Raw genomic sequence first — 24,656 nt, forward strand, 5'->3', positions numbered from 1 at the left:
CCCACGTCGCCGGCGCCTCATCTTCGATGGATCCCCAGATCCTCGCCACCCTGAACAGCATGTCATTGAATCAGCCTCAGTCCGGCGAGTGGTTCTTTGACACCAGCGCCTCCTCTCACATGTCTCAAGGCTTCGGTAACATCTCCTCTCTCTCTCCCAACTCTTCTTCCACACAGATCATTGTTGGCAATGGAACTTCCCTTCCCATTACCCACACTGGTTTCTCCTCTATACCCACCCTCTCACATTCTCTTTCCCTAAACAATGTTCTTGTATCTCCTTCTCTAATCAAGAATCTAGTTTCAGTTCGTGCACTCACGCGCGATAATCCTATCACTGTTGAATTTGACGCTTGTGGTTTCTCTATCAAGGACCGTCATACCAGGGAGGTGATACTCCGCAGTGACAGCAAGGGGGACCTCTATCCACTGTAACCGATGGCTTCCAGCTCCACTCACTGCCTCACCGCCCAGTCCGCCGATCTATGGCACCAGCGACTTGGCCACCCCGGGACCGAGTCCTTCCGTCGTCTTCTTCAGTCTTATGACTTCTCTTGTAATAAAGATCTTACTGATACTTGCCATGCTTGCCGCGTTGGCAAACACGTTCGTCTTCCATTTTCTGCTTCACAACATAGAACAATTGCACCGTCTGAATTGATTCATTGTGATGTCTGGACATCCCCGGTTGCAAGTTTCACTGGTCTTCAGTACTATCTTGTTCTTCTTGATGATTTTACCCATTTCGTCTAGACCTTTCCCTTGCGGCACAAGTCCGAGGTTGCCAAGCACATCATGGCGTTCCATGCGTTTGCCCACACGCAATTTGGGAGCACAATTCGTGCCTTCCAAACTGACAACGGGCGCGAGTTTGATAACTCTACACTTCGTCAGTTCTACAATGAGCATGGCATCTTACTTCGGCTTTCATGCCCCTACACATCCCAACAGAATGGGAAAGCGGAATGCGTTCTGCGCACCCTGAACGACGGCGTTCGCGCACTGCTCCTGCACGCCGCGCTCCCTCCAGCATTCTGGGTCGAGGCCTTGCACACATCCACTTACCTACACAATCGCAAACCGTGCAAGCCACGATCTCTATCCACCCCCTATTCTCTCTTATACAAAACCGATCCCGACTACACATCCCTACGCGTGTTCGGGTGTCTTTGTTACCCCAGCACGGCCGCCACCTGCCCAAACAAACTCTCCCCACGATCTGTGGCTTGTGTGTTTATTGGTTACTCGCAGGATCATCGCGGCTACCGGTGCTACAACCTGTCGACACGGAAGGTAATCACCTCACGTCACGTCTACTTCGATGAAGGTGTCTTCCCATTCTGATCGGGGCCATCCGCTACCTCACCGAACGACCGCGCGTACAATCCATGGAGACCGGATCTCAGCACCACGGACACGGATGTGCCGCCTCCTCCAACGACCTCGGCATGCTTGGTCCCACGTGCGAACAACGACTCGTCACGGACTCCATCTCCCCCCTCGACACCGTGGTCTCCAACACCGGCAACAGCAACTGGCACTTCTTCGCCGCGGACGACGCCCTTCTCCATCACGACGTCACCATCCGCGGCGCCCATCAACGGGCCGACTGCATCCACGTCCGGATCGCGGTCACCATCGCCTCTGTCAGCGCCCGGCCTGTCCTCACCGCCCTCATCGTCCAGGACAGCCGACGCCCCTGCGCCACACCCCATGGTGACTAGGGCTCGTGTGGGGACCTTCAAGCCGAACCCACGCTACGCTGCCACAGCAACAACGACGACCATCTCCCCGATCCCTCGAACAGTCCACCAGGCGCTCAAAGACCCCAACTGGACCAAGGCGACGCAGTCAGAGTTCGACGCCTTGAACGCCAACAACACCTGGGAACTCATCCCCCGTCCACCTGGAGCGCACGTGGTCAGCGGCAAATGGATCTTCCGTCACAAATTCAAGGAAGACGGGAGCTTCGATCGATACAAGGCCCATTGGGTGGTCCGCGGCTTCACTCAACGCGCGGGCGTCGACTATGGCGAGACGTACTGTCCCGTTATCAAACCGGCAACCGTGCGGACGGTACTCCATCTCGCCGCCCAGCGTGACTGGCCGGTGCACCAACTCGACGTCAACAACGCTTTCCTTCATGGCGTTCTCGACGAAGAAGTCTATGCACAACAGCCGGCCGGGTTCACCACCAGCCCTGATCTGGTGTGTCGTCTCTCCAAAAGCCTCTATGGTCTCAAACAGGCGCCCAGGGCATGGTACATGCGCCTGGCTACCTTCCTCGGCTCCATGGGGTTCAAGCCCACGCGCTCCGACAGCTCACTCTTTGTTCTTCGCCAAGGCAATGAGTCCATCTACTTGCTCCTCTACGTTGACGACATCGTCCTCACGGGCTCCTCCACCGACATCCTCCGCCGAGTCATCCGCACCATCAACGCTGAGTTCAAACTCAAGGACATGGGGCCGGTGCACTTCTTCCTCGGCATTCAAGTGCAACGGTGCCCAGACGGCTTCCTGCTTCAACAACAATAGTACGCCATCGACTTGCTCGATCGCACCGGGATGGCCGACTGCCGGCCCAGCGACACGCCAGTTGACACGTCTGGGAAGCTCTCCACCACCACCGGGACTCCCTTGTCCACCGCGGACGCTTCGGACTACCGGAGTCTCGTCGGCGCGCTCCAGTACTTGACCATGACGAGGCCGGACCTTCAATACGCCGTCCAGCAAGCGTGTCTACACATGCATGCTCCCACAACGGAGCATCAAGGTCTTGTCAAGTGGATTCTCCGATACATCCGCGGCACTACGGAGCTTGGACTTCATCTCCGACGATCTTCCCAGTCCGACCTCGTCGCATACTCAGACGTGGATTGGGCAGGGTGCCCCGACACACGGCGTTCCACCTCCGGCTACTGTGTGTTCATGGGGGACTCGTTAATTTCGTGGTCCTCTAAACGGCAAACAACAGTTTCCCGCTCAAGCGCCGAAGACGAATACCGAGGGGTTGCCAATGTTGTGGCCGAATGCACCTGGATCAGACAACTGCTCAGCGAGCTCGACTGTCCCCTGAACAAGGCAACAGTCGTGTTCTGCGACAATGTCTCCGCTTGCTACATGAGCTCTAATCCAGTGCATCACAAATGAACGAAGCACATAGAGCTTGATGTCCACTTCGTGCGGGAGAAAATCGTTGTTGACCAATGCAAGGTTCTACATGTACCCATGACGCAACAGTTCGCAGATGTGATGACTAAGGGTCTACCGACGGCGAGCTTCAAGGAGTTCCGAAACAGTCTGTGCGTCGCCGGCAACGACGCCCACACTGAGGGGGGGGTGTTAGCGACCATGATCACCACATTCCATGGCTCTCCTTGATTGTAGCTAGCTAGGCAGTTACACTACCGTGATGTACATGTATATAGGCGTAAGCCTCTGAGCAATACAACTTGAGTTGTCCAATTTCTCTCTGCCTATCGCTTACACTGAGATCAGAAATTGTTCTACTGAAGCCTTGTCCTTAAGAGGCAGTGGTGGGACTGGAGCGCAAGAATCTTTCAGCACTCTGTGTTTTGATTTCTCCTGCATACAAATTTCAGTTGCAAAATATAAGCGGAGAACATGGAGCACCCATAATGATTAATTGTGGAATATTGCAAGTGATGTTACCTTAAGATGCTTAGGCTTCACCTTTCCTGCTGCAGCCTTTTGCTTCATAATGGCTCCGATGGCATAGTGAGGTTCAAAGCATAAGATCAACAGTTCTTTCCCAATTCTCCTTCCAAATCTGCATTCTTCAGATTCTTGTTCTTTTTTCCTTCCCACCAACTTCCACATCTCATATGTTTTCTTTTGGGGATTGTATAATCCTGGAACCAGATACTCAACCTCTTTCAAAGCAGTATCATTGCTGCATACATGCTGAAGGGTATGTGAGCTCAAAAGTCGCCATGAGCGTATCTTTTTAACCAAATGTGGAATGCATATTCTTCTGCGTGTGGACAGCAGTTCCTTTATCAACACCTGCACTTCTCCCAGTCTCTGCGCCTCACTCAACATAAAGCAAGCACACCTCAGGACCTTGCGCCTCTCATTAGTGCACTGCATTGCATTTTCCACATTGTACTTGGATAAAACCTCATATATGTCATCAAGACAATTATAGCCAATCTCAATGTCGTCACAACAAATCAAAGGAAGAAGCAGCATATTATAGTCTGTGTTTGATGAAAAGTGAACTAATCTGCAAACTAGTAGGTAAGTTATAACTCACATGTTCGTGTAGCTTGATTTGTATGCAATCTCAATTGAATTCAAGAAAGAGGGGAAAGGCTCACCCTCTAACCTGAACCAAGGTGTTGCATCATTAATATTGTTGTCTTGGTGGAAAGGTTTGAATCCAATGAGGTACATATCATTTTCTTGAAAAAGGAGACTTGGCGTCCAAGCTTCCCAATAATTTTGACAATGTGATAAGTCCGCTGCTTCTCTGGTGCAGCCTGCTTGGGTGGGAGTAGGGGTGGTAACACTGGCGCACCAGCCACTTTTGTCGTGCAAATATTTGAAATTCGGTTATGTCTCCTTATCATCAGCTTATGAAATGCTCTATGGCCAGCATTTGCACCAATTACAAACATTTCAATCCCCTGCAAAATTAAAGAGTAAATTTCATCGGTGGTCCTTAAATTGATCCGTGTTCTCACTTAGGTTCCAGTATTGTCAAAATGTATTTTTAGCACTCTAAACTTTCTAATTGAACCACATGGGGTCTAAACCTTCAGAATTTGTGTTAAATCATCCACGTGTGGTCAATGAGCACGACACGTGGATGGTTTAACACAAATTCAGAAGATTTGGACCTCATGTGAATATGTGATACAATTAGCAAGTTTAGAGTTTACATTTTGAGAATACTGGGACCTAAGTGAGAACGTGAGACAAATTTAAGGGCCGCTGATGAAATTTACTCAAGTGGGAATCATGTTTAAGAACAATTTGTCGAAGTGTATTCCTGTGTGCTCAGTTATTAGATGACTGTAAGTTTGCAAACGGTGAAGAACAAATTTCTGAACTGTTTTCTGTAAAGAGTAAGCAATTTTAGGTCCAGACATAAATGTGATTGACTATCAACCAAAGGGTTACGGCAGCAGGACTCACCTGGATCAATGGAAGCTTGGGTAGGTGTCGAACGATTTCAACACTGGATGTAGGAACTCATCATGCCCCTGCAGAACTGAGGACAATTTCCATGGGTCTATTAGTGAAGAAACACATTTGAAACCAAATAAACATGTCCCAGAGTATTAGTACTGTATAGGAGAGCTTTAGAAGTATAACTGAGAGCTAAGATCTTCAGGTAATAAGCACATTTGAATATACTATGTAATAAGCACACTTCATAGAACATTAGGATAAGAGTTCATCCCCACATAACCCTTATCTGTTAAATGTGAGCATCACAGAGCATCAAGAGAACATTGTTTACACTATCCACTAAACAAACACCAAGAAGAACAATGTTTAGTTACTTTTCCTGTTTTCCACCACAGCAGGCACATATATTTACGGAGGCAAATTCTATAAAGTTACGGAGGCCTTCATCATACTCGACTGACCACCCAGGATGCAATGACGAAAATTCAGCTTGCTACAGATTTGTACTCAACTAAGGAAAAAACAGGTTATGGTGCATAGTGCTACCGTCCAAGACAAACTACCACAACTCCAGCATAGTGTGCATAGTGCTACCGTCCAAAACAAACTACAACTCCAGCACAAGGCAGTTTCCCTCAACTAAAAGTGGAAATCACTTTTTTTTCTCCAATGACGTAGGAGAGCTGCGTGTCATTTCATTAAGAAAAGTGGAAATCACTGCAGAAAGGTACACCTAGAACTATGATTTTTTTCTTAGTAAATGCAAGTATGGAAGAATTAATTAAACCATCAAATGGAGGATTAGTGGTGTGTTTGCTGGCTATAATCAGGTTAACCAAATACAACTGCTCCCTGGTTATCAGTAGTTCTCCCTGGTTTTATAAATAGTTCTGTACGATTATCGCTACTCTGATTTTATCAATAAAAATAGATTTAAAACTATGTGATAGAATGCAGACTGGAATAACAATTGTACTTTTGAATGACTGGTGTTAAATTCAATTTGCAGAAATAATTCAGCCAATTATCAGTTAGATTGGTAAAATGTTTGTATTATCATGACAGAGCATTATTTTATTTTCTCATGTAGCACCAACAGCTACCCACATAAGTTAAGCTCTCTCTCCAGTCTCCATGCATTTATTTGTGTATTGTTGTTGACTTACTGCAGATACACCAATAGCATGATAGCAGTGAAATCAAATGATTTGACACCAAACTAAAAAAATTAAAGCGAACAAATGAGTGACTCAGCTGCACAGGTACTGTTAAGTTTGAAAATCCTGGGTGGCACCGTGAAATACATAATCGACCAGTCGACTTTAGCTCAAAAACGGCCCAAACGAATCCCAATCAACCATTAATAGTTATCCAGTAAATGAACACACACCTCAAGGCATATTCCAATCTCCAGAAATTTGGGTGGTAGCCCAAGAAATTCACTCGGAAAGAATATAGCAAAAGTAAATTTTGATTCCCGTTGTAATGCACCAGCATAATCCTAGTTAAAAACATGTTTGTTTCTCCACAACAGGTATAAATGGTTTATATGAATTCCTTTAATTGGTTGTAGTACTCATAAAGCATTTCATCGTTAGATCATGTCTGTAATTATGTGAACAATTTTGTTTCTTTTCTTACAGCCACAAAAATGTTCAGATAAGTACAGAACATGTTCAGATAAGTACACCTTTCACCGTGAATATAGAGGGTAGTCAATACCTGGACATTGGCGAGATTGTTCACTAAAAGATCCCTGTGGCGAGATTGATCACTGTGGATGCCCAATGTTGCCTGTGGCGACAGGAGTTGCCTGACCTGAATAGCAAAGCCATTAGCCATTTATTTTTAGTTGCTATCCAAAGACAAAGTGGATAAATTGCTAACTAAGTATGTGTTGTAACATGCCCTTCTGAAATTAAATTTCAGCTTGGCAACAACTTGCGCACTTACAAGTAAACTGCTGACAATGTTCTGGCCGGCCAGTACCACCCTAGGCGTTTACACAGTTACTTTTCTGAATGGATATTTTCTCGATCGGATTAATATCTCTCTGATTTGGACTTTAATACGATATGAGCACCAAGCAGTCAAAGTGTTAATTCAGTACCAATGCCATTGTTTAAATTACATAATATATTTTGTAAATATGCAGCACATGCATAACTGATCCTCCAGTTCATGTCCAATGATGCCATTGTTGAAAGTTTAAACTGAATATTTAGATGGGAAGCCTGAACAAAACGAAGATGCATGGGCAAACTAAAATAACAGAGGCAATGAAATTGGTTGGCCTTGAAAGTGTACAGACAGAGGCCGGAGACCTCGTTCCTACTGTGCGGCCAGCTAACGGCTTCCTGCTGGCATCTTATTTATTCAGTAAGGTATTTGGCCGTTTCTGGTTACTTTGTACCTACAGACTGATTTATTAGGCATTTCTGTTATTAGACCAGCTGACATAGAGAACAACAGACCACACCCATATGAGCTTAATGCCAATTCAGGACCAACACACGTGTTCTATTCTATCTCTGCCATCAAGCAAAAACTCAGTCACTGATGCATTCAGGAACTTTTTTTCTCAAGTGACTTATTCTCATACCCAAGCAATAATTTGGAGCAAGGGGGAAAGAAATATCTCACTGCAGTTTGACGCTGCATGCAACTAGTATCATCGCCACTGGAATATGAACCTGTGCAATATTTGAGAAAATAATATGAACCTGTGCAATGAAACGGATGTTTGGTGTTTAACTAATGGATGGAAATTCTTATCTTTTAGAGGCAACTACGAGCAAAAAAGATGCTTCTCATATGTTTCAAACTGTCAGAGATCAGATTTCATATGTTGTCCTTGACAAAACCATTTAACACATGTGTGCCTCTGAACTTATCATATTCCAGAGTATCATGAAATTTTACCACAGGTATACAAAGGAGCACATTCTAATCATATTTTGTGGTGACATCATCAAGTATTCATCCATCTGTACTACAAATATTAAATAGTAGAGATGCAGCTACTGAACTCAAAATATCTGATTGACAAAAGCAAAAATTTGTTTTCTTCTTGTAGAATAGGAGTATGAGCTATTTTTTATTCTCAGCAATGTGCAAAGGAGCACCCGTACTTGCAACATGCAGTTACAAACTTACAGTCCATAGCAATAAGCATGTCATTGTTAGTACTTGCGGGTTTTAACCCCAATTCCCCTCTAGAAAATACTTCTAAAATTATTAGCTGGAATCCCTGCAGATTTCAGGAAGACAGGCCCGTCCAATTCTGGTTTGAATTTGGGAGTGCTGTGATTATCCCCCCTACTTTGAAAAAATTAGGCTCGTTAGTATAAGATTTTTTTCATCCTGGCTAACCAAATGCCAATGGACCAACATAAACTTGCAAAAAAAAAACAATGACATGCAGGTTGAAATTCCCCTCTGTAAATTAGTCAGTACGCGCCCCCTCTTCTTGGATTTCAGGGCTGACTGGATTGGGAAGAACAGTTAGTATCCCCTCTTCACCCGAACAGAATTAAGTTAGCAGTACAATCCCATTAACTAATGCCACACTACAAATCAACAGAAGAAATTCCAGCTCAATTAAAAACAGAATGATATGTACGTAGCACAAAGTAAAGATTAGTTTCAATATTTAGCTATCAAAATTGTCATCAGCACATATATTAATTTAGTTATGTATTGATGATCGCTGATTAGGATGCCAAATCACTATCACAGAAAAAAGTCTCTACGGCCCTTTGCCTGTTGCCCCGTCGTGGTACGTAGCCGTCAACTGAGCGAGAGCCCTGCCCACTGGCCACAGCCCCACACCTCCGGTAATTAGGTTTCAGGAGGGGAGAGGGATGCAATTCAGAAAAGGTTGAAGATCATCGCCCTTCATCAACACTCCATTCACAGATTTGGGCCCATTTCCATGTCCAAAATGGTTCCATTCACACTGCCTATCCAAATGCCACCAAGGTGGGGAGGATGAGGAGCACAAGGGCTATAAATTTCAGAGCAAAGCAAATCAAAGCACACAGAACCGCAGGCATTGAAGGACATTGGTTGTGCTTGTGCACATGTAGTACTGATAATGATATTTGAAAGGGATCAAAGTTAGTAAACATAATACATGTATACACTTGTAATTGGATCAGATCCGAATAAAAATAGCCAGCAAAGCAGATCAAAGCACACAGGAATGCAGGCACGGCGGAGACCTGAGCGCCTAGGTTGACGTGGAAGGGTCGGTCCGGCGGCGTCAGCAAGGCAGGTCGTGGAGGCAGCGATGTTTCCGGCGGCGTGGAGGCGGTGGCGCGTCCGGCGGCGGTGCGTCCAGCGGCGTCAGCGGGGCAGGTCGTGGAAGCGGCGGCGCGTCCGGTGGCGTCGAGGCGGCGGCGCGTAGCGTGAGTGGGAGGGCGGGAAGGACGCGGAGGAAGTCGGGGAGGCGACGTGGCGTCCAGCGGCGTCCGGCAGACGGCGAGGGCGATGGCGGTGCGTCGAGGACGGGCGCGGCCGGGCTTCGTTCTTCTGGCGCGTGCGGAAGCCACCGGGTGGGCCCCGTATCGAGGGAGGGAGGGCAATCGGGCGACGAAATTTAAAGTTTGGAGGTGGGGTTTAGTTCTTACGTGGACGAGAGCTGGACGTTTTTTTTATTATAAATAACTGTATAAAATAAAAAAAATAAAAAAATGTATAAGAGAAAGAGAAGCTTGTCTGTGTCGGAAAGAAGGAGAAGGAAGAGGGAGAGAACAAGACTAATTTAACCCCATGGTTGTTTTATTTTCTGAAAATATCTTTTATTTCCCTCAACTTTCACGATATTCTGCGCTCTGTTCGTTTGAGCTGGTTTGGCTTTAAGTCATGACTGAAAGTACTGTTGACTGGTTTGGTGTGAGAGAAAAATATTGTTCGTTGGTTGATAAGCCATGGCTTATAAGCTAGATACGAGCAAGCGAACAGACTGCTGATTTACGTCGCTCATATGTGGAACCCAAGAATCCAAATTTAAACCCCCTATCTCCCTTCAAACTTGTTAACTTTTAAAACCATTTGTTTTTTCGCACCTAGAGCAGTTTGGATGGTGGTTCCATCATAGGGTAAATTGAAATAGCTCATAGAGATATCGGACTAATTAGTTTTTAAGAAATTATCTAAATATTTTACATAGAAAATTTATGCAACTAAAAATTTTAAAGTTTGGTTTAATCTAATAAAAATTCATATCAAATTTGTTTCCGCTTAGAAAATCATGAAACTTGTTTCTTATTTTTTCCTAAAATCGTGATCTATCATATAGTGCCTAGATTAAAATTAAAATTATTTGAATCTTTGTGGGCTATTTTTTATGTTTATTTGCTAATGTAGGCTTAATGAATAGATGTTGATTATCTAAACTACATAGAAGCCCAGTGACTTCGTGTCAGTTTTTTTTTTCGCCGACAAATGAATTATGGGCCATAGTGCAACACGTAAAGGTCATCTGAACCTTTACAAAATTTGTGTTAACAGAGACTAATTGTAAGAGGTAATAAGAGCATTTGCTAGCAAATAAACATCAAAAGGAGCCCCTAGAAGATTCAAACAATCCTAAGTACCCATCATTAGGATGTTAGAAAAAAAATATAAATCTGGTCTCATATTTTACTAAGCTAAAAGAAAATTTCAATGATTTTGTACAAATTAAACCATGGTTCAGTTTTCTCAATTACATAATTTTTTTAGGAAAAATATTTTGACGTTTTTTTAGAAAAAAATATATTTGTATTCTGACTTACCACCTGAACTATCAGCGTAGTTCAATTTACCTCCACATGGCACAATGTAGATGGTTAACATGGTGCCTTGTTAGACAAAACAATCTGGTGCCACAACGTAAACGGCTAGCGTAGTGCCTTGCCAGACAAAATAATCGTGTAAACAGTTCATGGTGCAAAAACAAACAAAAATCCAATTTTGTAGATAAAGGACAAAAATTGAATGATCCAGAAAGTCGGGGAGGGTTTAAAGGACCTTTTTATCTTTTTTTCGTCAGTTCGTATGTCTCGGAAGGAGAAGGAGAAGGAGAAAAAAAAGTCCCGGTGCTCCAATCCTACAAAATTTATTTATACTTCAATCAAAAGAAAAAGGATTAAGTTCACTTTTGGTCTCTCAGGTATTGAGTTCGTCTAATTTTGACCCTCAACTACAAACACGTCTAATGCTAGTACCACAACTGTCCAAACCGTTCACTTTTAGCACATATATGCGGTGAGGCTGTTTTATCCAACGGGTAACGGTTTTGACCAACTCAATGACATGTGGGACCCACGCGTCATCGACTCAACCATCCTCATGCCCACTCCCCCGACGCCTCCTCTCTCTGCGCGCGGCGACGTTGTCGGACTGAGCATCACCTCGGTCGACCTCCAGGGTCCGCTCCCGGGCAACCTGCAGCCGTTTGCAGCGTCGCTCAAGACGCTGGAGCTCTCTGGCACGAACCTCACCCGTGCTATACCAAAGGAGATGGGCGGGTACGGCGAGCTGACCACCCTCGACCTTAGCAAGAACCAGCTCACCGGCGCGATCCCTGCCGAGCTGTGCCGGCTCTCCAAGCTCGAGTCGCTCGCGCTCAACTCCAACTCCCTGCGCGGAGCCATCCCGGACGACATCGGCAACCTCACAAGCCTGGCGTATCTGACGCTCTACGACAACGAGCTCAGTGGGCCGATCCCGGCTAGCATCGGCAACCAGAAGAAGCTGCAGGTGCTCCGCGCCGGCGCGAACCAGGGGATGAAGGGTCCGTTGCCGCCGGAGATAGGCGGATGCAGTAACTGTTATATATACTTTGGATCGTCTAGGTGTGGATCCAGTGGGTTAGTTCTTTCCTGTTGAATCATGAGTTTGCTTCGGGGTAGGAGACAGAGAGAGAGAGATGTAGGAGCATCTGACCGTCGGAGGAGCTCCCTGCCTTCACTGGTTCGTCGATGAAGATCTGCGCTAGGCAGCGACGTTTGGTGTAGGTGTGAAGACCGGTGGTGGTGGTGGAGGCAGTGGTGCTTCCCGCCGCTGGCAGTGCCACCCTCTGGATCGGATTAGGGTTAGGACAGTGGGATGTGGTGGCGGCGAACCTCGTACCGTGTGCCATTTGCCCCACCTCCTCTTTATAGGCACTGTGCGACGGGGGCCCACTAGCCACGAGATGGCTGGACGTCCCCGATCAGGACGTGGTCAAGGGGTCCGTCTCGACCGTTGGGTCAAGACGGATGAGATCAATTCTAACATTCTCCCCCTTGATCTCAACTCATACTTTAACCTTAAACTTTGACTTTAATCCCTTTCGCTTTTATTTGTTCCATCACAGATTAGTGTATAGAGCATGCTTCATCGTCACGGTCAATCGCCGATAGACTTAACAGCTACAATACACATCTCTCTTCTGAAACAGATTCTTTAACTTTGGGCCCTTTATTGTCCGGAAAACATAGGCTATACCATAAACCCATGTTTAAACTTTGCATAAATACAATTGTCCTCTACATTCTCTTTAAAACCCAAACTTTCTTATTGTACTGTCAAACTTCAAGAACCACTATCTTGAAGTTTGCTTTAATCCATAAATGGATTTCTTTAGGCAACATCCCTTTACGTTCTTTTTCTTCTACAACAAAACCTTTTGAGTTATGCCATGTAAACTTTTCCATACAAGTCCCCGTTGAGGAATGTGTCTTTACATCCTTTTGATGTAACTATAAATCGTAATGTGCCACTAATACCATTATGATTCTAAAAGAATCATTGCATGCTCATTATAATCTATTCATTCTCTTTGTGTAAATCATTTCACCATAAGTGGCGCTTTATAGCTTTCAATATTCCCTTTTGATATCTTTCTATATTCCCTTTGGAGTCATCTTTGTCTTGTAGACCCATTACAGCCTACTGTTTTGGCTCCATTGGGAATTTCTTCTTAGTCCCAAACATCGTTGGTATTTCATCTTCCTTAACTTCTTGCCATTTAGATGAGTGAACGCCCTCTCATGGCTTTTCAAATGAGGTGGAATTATCCTCCATTTGAATTTCTTTCTTATTCTTTGAGACCTTCTGGGGCCTCGTGGCACTTCTTTCGTATGGGGCTATTGTTGCTCTTTATTGCCAAAAGGCAAATGTTCTATAGCCTCCCGTATCATAAGATCCTTGTTTACTTATTCATCTTCTTTAAGAGCTAACATCAGGTGTTGTATATGTCATACAACATCAACATGTATTAAGCAATTTGTTGCTCTAAACACTGTAGTGGATATGTAATCCCACTTCTATTCAAGCTTTAGGTATCTACATACCATGCTCCCCCAGATTACTCCATCTTCTGTAAATATGGTGTATCTTCAAATTTCTTATTTTGGGTTTAATCTATCAAAAAACTCATACGGCGCGTTTAGCACCGCCTTGATGACTCTGAACTCGTCCAGTATGAATACTAGCCGACTATGCTATCTTCCCATCGGAACTATAAAAAGTCCAGGAATTTAGCTATTTCTTTACTTTAGGGGTATCGTTATTATGACCGTCTTACTCCCTCAACGATCACATTCATCTTTTATAGATCACTTTTACCTTCAATGCATAGTATGCATTGCATTATCTGAAGTATGGGGAAGTATCTTTCTTAATCTTACATTTCTCCCCCTCGAAATGTGGTATGAACTTTTCTACCACAATTTCAAAACATTCAGAACTCTTGTGAATGAGGAAACTTTGATTACTTACTTCATCCACATGATTACATCATGCAAACAAAATTCGTATGGGAGTACATTTTCCTCATTACACTTCAAAACTCAACATAGTCTATTATTATCAATACTTCTGCAAGTCACACTTGCATATCATTCTTATCTCTTGGTTCACATGCAACTTTCTTTTGTTCTCAAACTCATTGAGTACTTATGACCATGACACAATCAGAGTGTACGGTAAATACTAGAAAAGCATAAGAGCTATCCCAAACTTCTCTCCATGTGCGGGATATTTCTTTAGAGCATATGAATCATCACATCCTCCTCCCGCCATGTGGGATAAGTACTATGCCAAACTCTCCCGCCATGCAGGATTGGTTAACATATGTACTATGCCAACTTTACCCTGTCATGCGGGTATTTTCTCAAACTTTTCCCGCCATGCAGGATATTCCTTTGAACGGACATAATTGCCAGGATTGGCTCGTGTTCAATCATCAAATTCAGAAATAAATCCGAATATTCTTTTAACACACATGTTTAATCCAATGTTAGTCAAATTAAACATGTATATGACTTTTACAACTCTCATAAGTGAAACTGAAAATAAATTCTTCTCCACAGAGAGTACATAAAAGACATTTCTCAATGAAGACTCTCATTGATCTATCTTTTTCTTGGATCAATATCCTAGAATTCTTTTCTTTTGAACTCATTCTTTAAAGAGAGCACAGTCCCTTAACCAATGGCATTCTTTCATACATAACTTGCCCTTAGGCATTTCATCATCTGAGTCACAAGTACCCAGCTCATTTCTCTTTCTGCCTTCAAGAATGAAAGCATGTATGTCTTTTGTCTGAAAAATATTCAACAATAATGCTCATTAAACTTTGAAAACTTTATGTTCTATTCTATATCACCGTTGGGCAGAAATAGAATAAAACATCATTCTTCTACATTAATTCCACATCACCGTTGGGCAGAAATGGAATTAACGTATAGAAATTCAATAATCTTGAAAACATAGAACTGCTCCTCAAAATTAAATTCTCCCGTTGGTTCGAATTTAATTAGAAGACAATCAACTTCATTGCAGCGAAAATTGACAAAATTTCTTTTCTACTTTTCAGAAGCATTTTTCTGTACTTTTCTACTCTCTGAAAATTCTAACACGTTGGTGCAATAATTATCAGAGATTTTAAATCACTCTTTGAATGAAATCATCGAAATTTGCTTCTGAAAATAATAAAATAATTCTCAATCACCACTGTGCATTCGGCCCAACCGGAGATACGACCCGACTTACTTTTCTTGAATTTTATCCACAGGAAAAATTCTCTTTTCTATTTTTTTTTCTTGAGCCATTAATCATTTTCTAGGAAATAACATTTTACTGGAAAAGGAAAGAGAAATAGACTCATTTGTTCACTGTCTTCCCGGCCCAGCAGCAAAAACCGGTCCGGCCTTGTTTCCTCGAGCGCGCGCGCTGCCACCCAGGCCGCAACGTGGGCCTGGGCCAGCAAAGCGCCGTGGCTGCGCGCCCCGCCTGGGCCTCATTTGGCCCAGTGACTCATCGCCGTCGGATCAAATCCAACGGCCATCCGGCCGAGTCGGGCGAACCAAAACGTCCCTGCCGCCGCACCCCTGAAACCCTAAACACCATTTCCTCCGTTCCCCTTCTCTCTCGCACGCCTCGCGCGACAGCCGCGGCAGCCGTGGTTGCCGTCGGTGCCGGTCGGGGCTGCCATCCTCGCCGGTGAGGAAGACGCCGCCCGGAGTGATCCCAGCAGCGGCTCCCCCGTCTATTTTCTTTCCCTCCTCCTTTCTCTCTCGTGCCGCACTCAGAGGAGCAGCAGTGGCCCAATGGCCGATCGGAGGAGGAGTCGGTGGCAGCGCCGCTGCCAGTCCCCTCGCCGGTGCGCGCGCCCACCGCGAGGTGGACGCGCCGCCGTCGAGTGGTCTGGTGGTGGTGCCCTTTACCGCTGAGCCCGAGGCGTGGCCGCGACGGTCGGCGGTGTTCCACTTCCCCGCGCGGTGGCGGTTGCGACAGCGGGAAAGAAGCTCAGGTAAGTCCCTTCCTCCTCTTTGTCCCCATTCTTTCTTCTGGGATTTACCCGATTTGGGGATGGGGTAAAAATTAGGGTTAGGGTTTCGGGATGGGCACTGTTCTTCTTCCCCGACGGGTTAGGGTTCGAGTACTTTTCGAAATCGAGACCCCTTCTTTCCCCTTTTCTTTACCCGATTAGGGTTTAGGGTTCGATGGACCCTTTGTATTCCTTTTCTTTTGATCCAAATCGGATCTAGCTCATCTCTTCCCGCGCGTCAGCAAACCGGCGGCGGGTGCTCCATCCCGCGTGAGGCGGTAATGATGGCGGTGGGGAAAACTTCCCCGGACCGTCCAATTTCTTTAGGGTTTCATTTTCTCCGAACCGAAGTTCGTTTCTTTTTCTTTCTTCTTTTCTTTGCCCCGATCCAGATCCACATACTAGAGAACCTTCTCTGATACCATTGTTATATATACTTTGGATCGTCTAGGTGTGGATCCAGTGGGTTAGTTCTTTCTTGTTGAATCATGAGTTTGCTTCGGGGTAGGAGACAGAGAGAGAGAGAGATGTAGGAGCATCTGACTGTTGGAGGAGCTCCCTGCCTTCACTGGTTCGTCGATGAAGATCTGCGCTAGGCAGCGACGTTTGGTGTAGGTGTGAAGACCGGTGGTGGTGGTGGAGGCAGTGGTGCTTCCCGCCGCTGGCAGTGCCACCCTCTGGATCAGATTAGGGTTAGGACAGTGGGATGTGGTGGCGGCGAACCTCGTACCGTGTGCCGTTTGCCCCACCTCCTCTTTACAGGCACTGTGCGACGGGGGCCCACTAGCCACGAGATGGCTGGACGTCCCCGATCACGACGCGGTCAAGGGGTCCGTCTCGACCGTTGGGTCAAGACGGATGAGATCAATTCTAACAGTAACCTCACCATGCTCGGGCTCGCGGAGACTGGCGTCTCAGGAGCCTCCCGGAGACGATCGGGCAGCTCAAGAAGATCCAGACCATTGCCATCTACACCACTCTGCTCTCCGGCCGGATCCCTGAGTCCATCAGCAACTGCACCGAGCTCACCAGCCTGTACCTGTACCAGAATTCTCTCTCCGGGCCAATACCGTCGCAGCTCGGCCAGCTCAAGAAGCTCCAGACGCTGCTTCTGTGGCAGAACCAGCTCGTCCGCGCAATTCCCCCGGAACTCGGACAGTGCAAGGAGCTCATGCTCATTGACCTATCGCTGAATTTGCCGACCGGGAGCATTCCGGCGAGTCTGGGCGGGCTACCGAATCTCCAGCAGCTGCAGCTGAGCACGAACCAGCTGACCGGCACCATTCTGCCGGAGCTCTCCAACTGCACGTCGCTGACGGACATCGAGGTCGACAACAACTTGCTGTCCGGGGAGATCAGCATCGACTTCCTGAGATTGCACAACCTCACCCTGTTCTACGCGTGGAAGAACCGGCTCACTGGCGGCGTGCCGGTGAGCCTCGCCGAGGCCCCGAACCTGCAGGCGGTTGACCTGTCGTCCAACAACCTCACCGGCCCCATCCCCAAGGCGCTGTTCGGGCTCCAGAACTTGACCAAGCTGCTGCAGCGGGCACGGCGGGGCCGAGGATTGGCTCCGGCTCGGTCCATCTCGATTCCATGCCGTCCGGCGCCGAGGTGGCGTGGTCCGCCGTCCGCTGCTGCTACGGGCACCGCCACGAATTCGCCCGCACGCGAGCACGAGGTAAAAGAACAGAGCGAGCGCGAGCACGAGGTGGGTCGCCGGAGACGGCGTGGGGAGGGTCGCCGGGAAGGGCCATCGGAGACAATCACACAGCGCTCGTCCCCGGCCCGCGTCGACGGGAGCTCAATGACGAGCTGGCGCAGCAGGAGGTGCTGCTGCTGCGCGTCTGCGTCTGGCGAGGCCGTCTCGGACACGCCCTGCGCCGGGGATGGCGGCTGCGATGTCGGCGCCCGGGAGGCACACCTCCGGCACACGCACGGTGGTCTCGCGCAGAACTCCGGCCGCTGCGCCACCACCTTGCAGCTCGCCGGGGCAGGAAACCGCCGCACGCCCGTCCACGCACGCGCACAGCTCCGACAGATGCCAGCACCGCCATGGCCAGCTCCGTCATCTTCCGTCCGCGCATAGCTCGTGCACGTGGCTATCGGCGACCAGCGCTGGAGCACACCGGCGTACGGAGACAGCTGCTCGCCGCCGATAAGCTCGGGCAAGAGCACGTCCCTGTCGTCCAGCACCGCCACGGCAGGGTCACAAGCCGCCGTGGGCGTTCAGGCACCGTCCAGCTGCTCGCTGCCGAAGATGAAGCCGTGCTGCCGAGCTCGTCGAGGTGTCGTGCTGCTGTGCTCGCCGTGCTCGGCAGTTCCTCCTCCCAGCGCAGCTGAAGGCTGCGCTCGCATGGCAGTTCCTCCTCCCAACTGCAGTGAGCTCGCACGGCGGGGCCAGCGGGAAGAGCTCCCTCTGCCGCCGTGCTCGCCGGGGTGCTGCACACCCACCGCGCGAGGAACTAGCGCCCGCCCTGCCGCGCGTAGAGAGAGAAGGCATCGGGGGAGTGGCCATAAGGATGGTTGAGTCGATGACGCGTGAGCCCCGCATGTCATTGAGATGGTCAAAACCGCTACATGTTGGACAAAACAGCCTCATGCGCGCACATGTGCTAAAAGTGAACGGTTTTGACAGTTGGGGTACTAGCATTAAACGGTTTTATAGTTGAGGATCAAAATTAGACGAACCCAATAGTTGAGGGGCCAAAAGTGAACTTAATCAGAGAAAAAACAAGAAAGTTCTCTTTCTAAGAAACATAATAAATATTCTAGGTGGTGTTCGGCTGGCTTAAAGCCAGCCGGCTGGCTTGTTTTTTCTCTCACGAAATCACTGTTCACGTCCTGCCAGAACAGTATTTTTCTCTCCCAACAGTCCGCCAGAACAGTATTTTTCAGTGCTGCTAAACAGGCGGCAATCGGAACGTTTCCACGCTTCTCCGGTTCCTATCTCGCTCCAAACAGGTCCACTATACTCCCACGATCTCACTCAGGTGTCAGGTCTCAGGCTCTCAGCCCACGTTGATCGGCGCCGCCGCGCTCCACGGCATCGCGCTCCTGCCTCTCCCGCACGCTCTCGTCGTTTGGATGGCCGTCTTCCGCTCATCAGAAGTCTCATCGTCGGGTCCAGCTCTTTCGTTTGGTCATCCCCAAGAGTGGAACAGCGATTATCGCGGTCACTTGCGAAGGATTCGAAGGAAACGGCGAGCATAGAAGAGGGCGAGAAGGATCATGGAAGAAGCGGTGGCCGGTGGGTGACCATTGCAGGGGCAGAGTTGGTCAGCGATGGTCCATCGTCGCCACGACTAACGAGTAACTGTAGCCAACTGGCAATTCGCGTCATTGGATTTGCGACGCTTGAATCTGGGCTCCTATCTCGTGAGGAAATTGTGAACAGGCCACAGGCCCAATGGTTATTAGGCCTATTATTCTATATATGGCCCAGCGTCTATTTAGACTTTGCTAAGTTCAGGCCTGTTTGCTAAGCGTAGTTGGTACCTGCAGTGTTTCTAGTCTCGTCTACGACATATAGGCGCTCCTGAATTCTGATTCTGATCCTAACGGGTCTCCGATTATTGTACGGAACATCTCGCTGAGTCCTCTTCTTCTACAAAACAATTTACGAACCTTGCCTTAAGAAAAGTGAACTTTGAGTGTCCTATGGGGTATTGAAGCATCAAACTGTGTGAGCTGTGAGAAAACTCCTTCCTACTCAGCTTCATTTACCGCTCCGTAACAGGAGTTTACGGTCCTCGCTTCCGCTGAAGCTTACACCCCAACAGCACCACTAGTTTGTCGTACGCACGCTTGTCTGTGACGAACATAAAGCTCTAGGACAAATACACCTTTCGTGATGCGTTCATGCTGTCCCGACTTCCAAGGCATCCTACTCCAAAGCAAGCTTATCTTGATCTTTTTTTCTCTCTCTCCAAAAGAATAAAAAAGAATCCATGCGTATGATCAGTCACCAACCGCGCAGCTTATAATAAATTAACTTGTACTAGTAATAACGACAAATGGTCGATCGCTCTCAGTTTCGCCCACTGCCTTGTGATCAATTTTCGTACTAGCTCTGGCATCCCACAGCCGTGGTACTGGTACACACGTCCCGCTGCCCTGCATTCCGCCTCTCGCCATCACACACGGTGACTAGGAAAGGAAGAAGAGACCACAGCACACAAGTGGCTGCACACTGGCCAGCAAGCAAAGCACACACCAGCACAGGCAGCAGAGCCCGAGGCCTGAGCCGCCCACCACGGCCCTGCAATTAAGTCCATAGCGTGTTTTTCCCTCTCTCTTTCCGTCGGGGCGTTGGCCGAGTGAAGCGGCGCGGAAGGTAGGACGAGGAGCCGAGGACGGCCAGGTGCGGACGTGCGGTGCGTGGCGTGGGCAACAACAAACATCGTACGCGTGTCGCTGTCGCTGTCGCTGTCGCTGTCTCCCTCGCCCGCGCGCCGCGGCTCCGCTGCTCGTGGCGCATCCGCTGCGCGTCGCCGTCGGCCGCGCCAAATCCAGGGCTGGCTACGGTTACGGTACAAAAACAGGTGGGTCGCAGCATGACGTTCCCACATGCAGCGCAGGGCCGGGACTAAGGATGGCAACTGGGATATACCTGTCGGGTATTGTCGTAACGTTCTCTTTCCCGCTATGGAGAATTTATCCCGTCTCCATCCCCATTAACTGTCTCGGATATAGATTCTTGCCCATTCCCATACCCGTCGGGTATCGGTCGGGTAACAGATACCCGACGGGTACTGCATACCCGATAAACAAGGACACTTGGGGTCGTAGCTTTGCAATCGGAGACGTTTCTTCTTCACCCGGGTATAAGTGTCAGAGTCTCGGAGATGCCGAGGAGAAGGAGCGAGGTTGCGAGGAGGACGAGCAAAGGTGGTAGAGAGACCGAACTGAGGAAGCGAGAGGCACGAGCGCTCGTGAGACAGGCGTACTTGTGCTGCTGGCGGAGATGGTGAGGAAAAAATGAACGAGGGTTCCTAGAACACACAAACTATATATATGGCTGTTCAGATTTGGATCAAAATATCTATGTTGAGTTTCTTTGGGCCTAATACTCGCATGACAGCTTAAATAGTCGGGTTCCCCAACGGGTAACGGGGACGGGTAAACAGGGAACGTTCCCATACCCGCTATACCCGTCGGGTATGGATTCTTTCCCATTTAGATGCCCGCGGGTAAAGATATGATCACATCCCCGTCCCCTAATGGATCAAATACCCATCGGGTATCGGGTATCGGGGCCTCGTTGCCATCTTTAGCCGGGACATTTTGGTAGCTGGGAATAGCTGGCTGCTAGGCCGGATCGGACGTCGGAGCGGAGGCTTGTGCCGCGTGCCCGCGTGAGGAAAGCCGACGCACAGCGCACACACGGGCCGAATTTTTTATTTTTAGCTTTTTTTCTTAAATTTTTTTCACAAATTTATCTCTTGAGAAAAGATTTTAAAATCTAGATCCTTAACTAACACGTCTCGACGCCAGCGTCCCTGGCGCCATGCTCTTGAGCTCAAAGCCAACGTGGCGTTGACATGGCATGTAGCTCGACGTCACTCACCCTGGCGCCAAGCTCGGTGCCAGGGTGACTGGCGCTGAGCTCGTGTTTTAACCCCGGCCCCAACCTTTCTGTCCGAGCCTTCTTCCTCTTCTTTCTCCTCACTCTCGAGTTTTTTCTCTTCCCACTTCGCCCTACCTCATGAATCGATATATTGGACATCGAAAACTTTCATTTGAACCGTAGATCTTCGAGAGCAAGGTATCCTCACTCCCCTTTTAATTTTTCTCGCATCGATTCGGTATATACTAGTCGGATTTTTCAACCTAAGAATCGTCATTACTTAGGGTTTCATTCTATCCCTCAACATTTGTATTATACAACTGTAGGATGATACCAATGCGTGAAAAAGCTAGCAAACCTATGTAACCGCAGCGCGTGTCGTTATGTTATGGGTTTATTGTTGTGCATCAAATGAGAAACTCTATGTTTAGGATTTAATGTTAATTGCTTTCGTTTCTTAAAACGAAATTGGTTGTATTGTAGTTATGATTCTCAATGACATTTATTTGTGATGTTTTAATTTTTGTTTGTTAAATTACATCCGTTTTGTTAGATGCAAAAAATGTATCGGGAGGAGTTTTGGCGAAAACAGGGTCGTTGAAAGTGCATCTAGCCCTTTAGTGGGTTTTGGATGATTGAATGACAAAGTGATTAAAGGACTAACCCGTTTGCTAAGTGTGAACAGGTAATAGGTTATCTCACAGGTACTTAATGAAAGCCAAAATGACGTGTTGTTGTATAAACAATCTAGTTCAAGCACAAGACAACAATGCAAATGGAATTCATGTGAAGGCTTATTTCTTGTGGGATTTCCATGTACTATGTGAAAGCAAGCTCATGATTATTAGTTAATGAGACATAAGGGATTGCATATGGAATGGTCTCATATTTGAAGCTTGCTAAATTAAAATGAGAAAGATAACAATACATATGAATGGATGATTCAACACAAGATGTGACTTGATGGCTTGAGATGGTGAAGATAGCAAGGAAAGGCTTCGAGGTACTAAGCAAGGGTGAAGGGCAAGCGACGGCTTGGCGGCCGAAGAACCTAGCTAGGGTGAAGAAGAAAGTACTTGCATTTAGTTGAGGTACTAATCAAGCTAAGATGGTCATATTGATGTGAAGAATCAAATCTATAATGAAGTATTTGATAGAAGTGACTTGATACATTTGGGATTATTCAAACTTGATGAATGGAATCAAGCCACATGCTCAAGATGGCTATGCTCAAGTGAAAAGATCAACATCAACATGTTAGCACCCTTACTTGATGAAGATTGGAAGGGACGGCATCAATTCAAAAGAACAACTCAAGTGGTACAAATTCATATTTCCGTTTATCTTGAGTTTAATAGGAATGCCGTACTATTTAGAGGGATGCATCATGTTGATAGATAATGTTTCATAAGTGCTCAAGCCAACCCATGTGAGTTTTGAGAATTTGAGCGACAAAAGAGCTAACTGATTTGTTGCTGGTCTGGCAATACCGGACGTGTCCGGTATTCATACCGGACATGTTCGGTATTTGTCCAGCAGCTGTAAAATTATTGTTCTCGGGTTGGTTAGTCGGGAGTTCCGACGTAGGTCGGGAGTTCCGACGGTCAGGAGTCCCAGCATGGGTCGGGTGTTCCGACGTGTCGCACTTCAACTGACTTGGAGGGTTTACTGTCCTGGTCATACCGGACGTGTCCGGTATTCATACCAGACGTGTCCGGTATGGATGACCAGAGGCCAACGGCTAGTTTTCAAAAGCCGTGAGAGTCGGGAGTTCCGACGTAAGTCGGGAGTTCCGACGGTCGGGAGTTCCGACATGTGTCGGGAGTTCCGACACCTCACTAACTTTAACTCAGTTATATGTTTTTCAAAATTACTGAGGGTCGGGGGTTCTGACTTGAGTCGGGAGTTCCGACGGTCGGAAGTCCCGGCATTCTTCGGGAGTTCCGACGCCTCACAACATCACTGTAACTTAGTTACCGTTGGCGCAGTATGAGTCATACCGGACGTGTCCGGTATGCATACCGGACGTGTCCGGTATTGCAACGGCTATAAAACGGCTAGTTTTTCATGGGGGCTATAAAAACCCCCAAGCCTCCACCTTTGGAGGCTGCTGATTCTGCTGAAATAAACACACGTTTTTGAGCCTTGCCAACTCTCCTAAACCCTCTCTTAGTGAGTGTGTGATCCAAATTGCAAAATCAATTTGTGGGTTAAGAGAGAATTTGAAAAAGAGAGCAAGCCACCACTTGAGCACTTGTGCATATTGTCAATCTCGTGATTCGCATTTGTTACTCTTGGACTCTTCGGTCCTAGATGGCTAGGCGTCGCCGGAGAGCAACCGAGATATTGTGGTTGCTTCGGAAAGTTTGTAACGGTCGATTCCGCCGCCTCGGAATCATTTAGTGGAAGGAGGAAAAGGAGTTGGAAAAGACTCCGGCTAGAGTGACCTTCGTGGTATCCTCTAGGGCTGACCTTCGCTGGGTCGCCCGCAGCCCCCTCAACGGAGAGTAGGACTCAAACGAGTCTGAACTTCGGTAAAACAAATATCGTGTCTTAATTCGCATTTCATTTGATATTTGTGTTGCTCTAGCTATTCTGCAGGTTCTCTGTGTATATTGTCATCTCCATTAGGTGCCTGCAGTTTGGTTTGAAGATAGAAATCGAAAGGAGCAAGTTCAGGGCCGATCTGCAGAAATCGTGTATACCGGACACGTCCGGTATTTCCTGCCTGCACTGAAAATATTTATTCTCTGCTCTAACTTGGTGTTGCAGGGTTGTAGCTTCTAGATATATTCCTTATACCTTGTTTACTTTGTGGCTAACTTGTGAGGGGTGGTAGTACTCTTAATTTGGAGTTTCCATTTTGGAAACTCCCCTTTGAAATTGTTTCCGCATTTAAATGTGTTAATTTTCAGAAACACCTATTCACCCCCCTTTAGGCGGCATCCTAGGTCCTTTCAATTGGTATCAGAGCGAGGTTCTCACCTAAAGCTTCACCGCCGTGAGAAAAGGATGTCGACGCCTATCGAGTTGGAGCCGGTGCTTCTCCAAAATGATGGTTCAAACTTTCTAACTTGGTCAATACATGTACTCAATGCTTTTAGAGATATTAGTCCTCTTGTTGAGC

General features: G+C 47.3%; 1 protein-coding gene across 1 annotated transcript in view; it reads left to right on the forward strand.

The window, feature by feature from the left end:
• LOC136461155 (LRR receptor-like serine/threonine-protein kinase RGI3) overlaps nt 1–18,049 on the forward strand; it is a gene marked incomplete at its 5' end in the record, with an annotated part of 143,524 nt that extends 125,475 nt beyond the window's left edge. The window contains 2 exons of the mRNA XM_066460574.1: nt 11,616–11,863; nt 16,879–18,049. Coding sequence (XP_066316671.1) covers nt 11,616–11,863; nt 16,879–18,049 — 1,419 coding nt within the window. The remainder of the gene's footprint in view (nt 1–11,615; nt 11,864–16,878) is intronic.
• Nucleotides 18,050–24,656: the final 6,607 nt, after the last annotated feature.

The sequence above is a fragment of the Miscanthus floridulus genome, chromosome 6, assembly GCF_019320115.1.
Source record: "Miscanthus floridulus cultivar M001 chromosome 6, ASM1932011v1, whole genome shotgun sequence".
NCBI lineage: Eukaryota > Viridiplantae > Streptophyta > Magnoliopsida > Poales > Poaceae > Miscanthus > Miscanthus floridulus.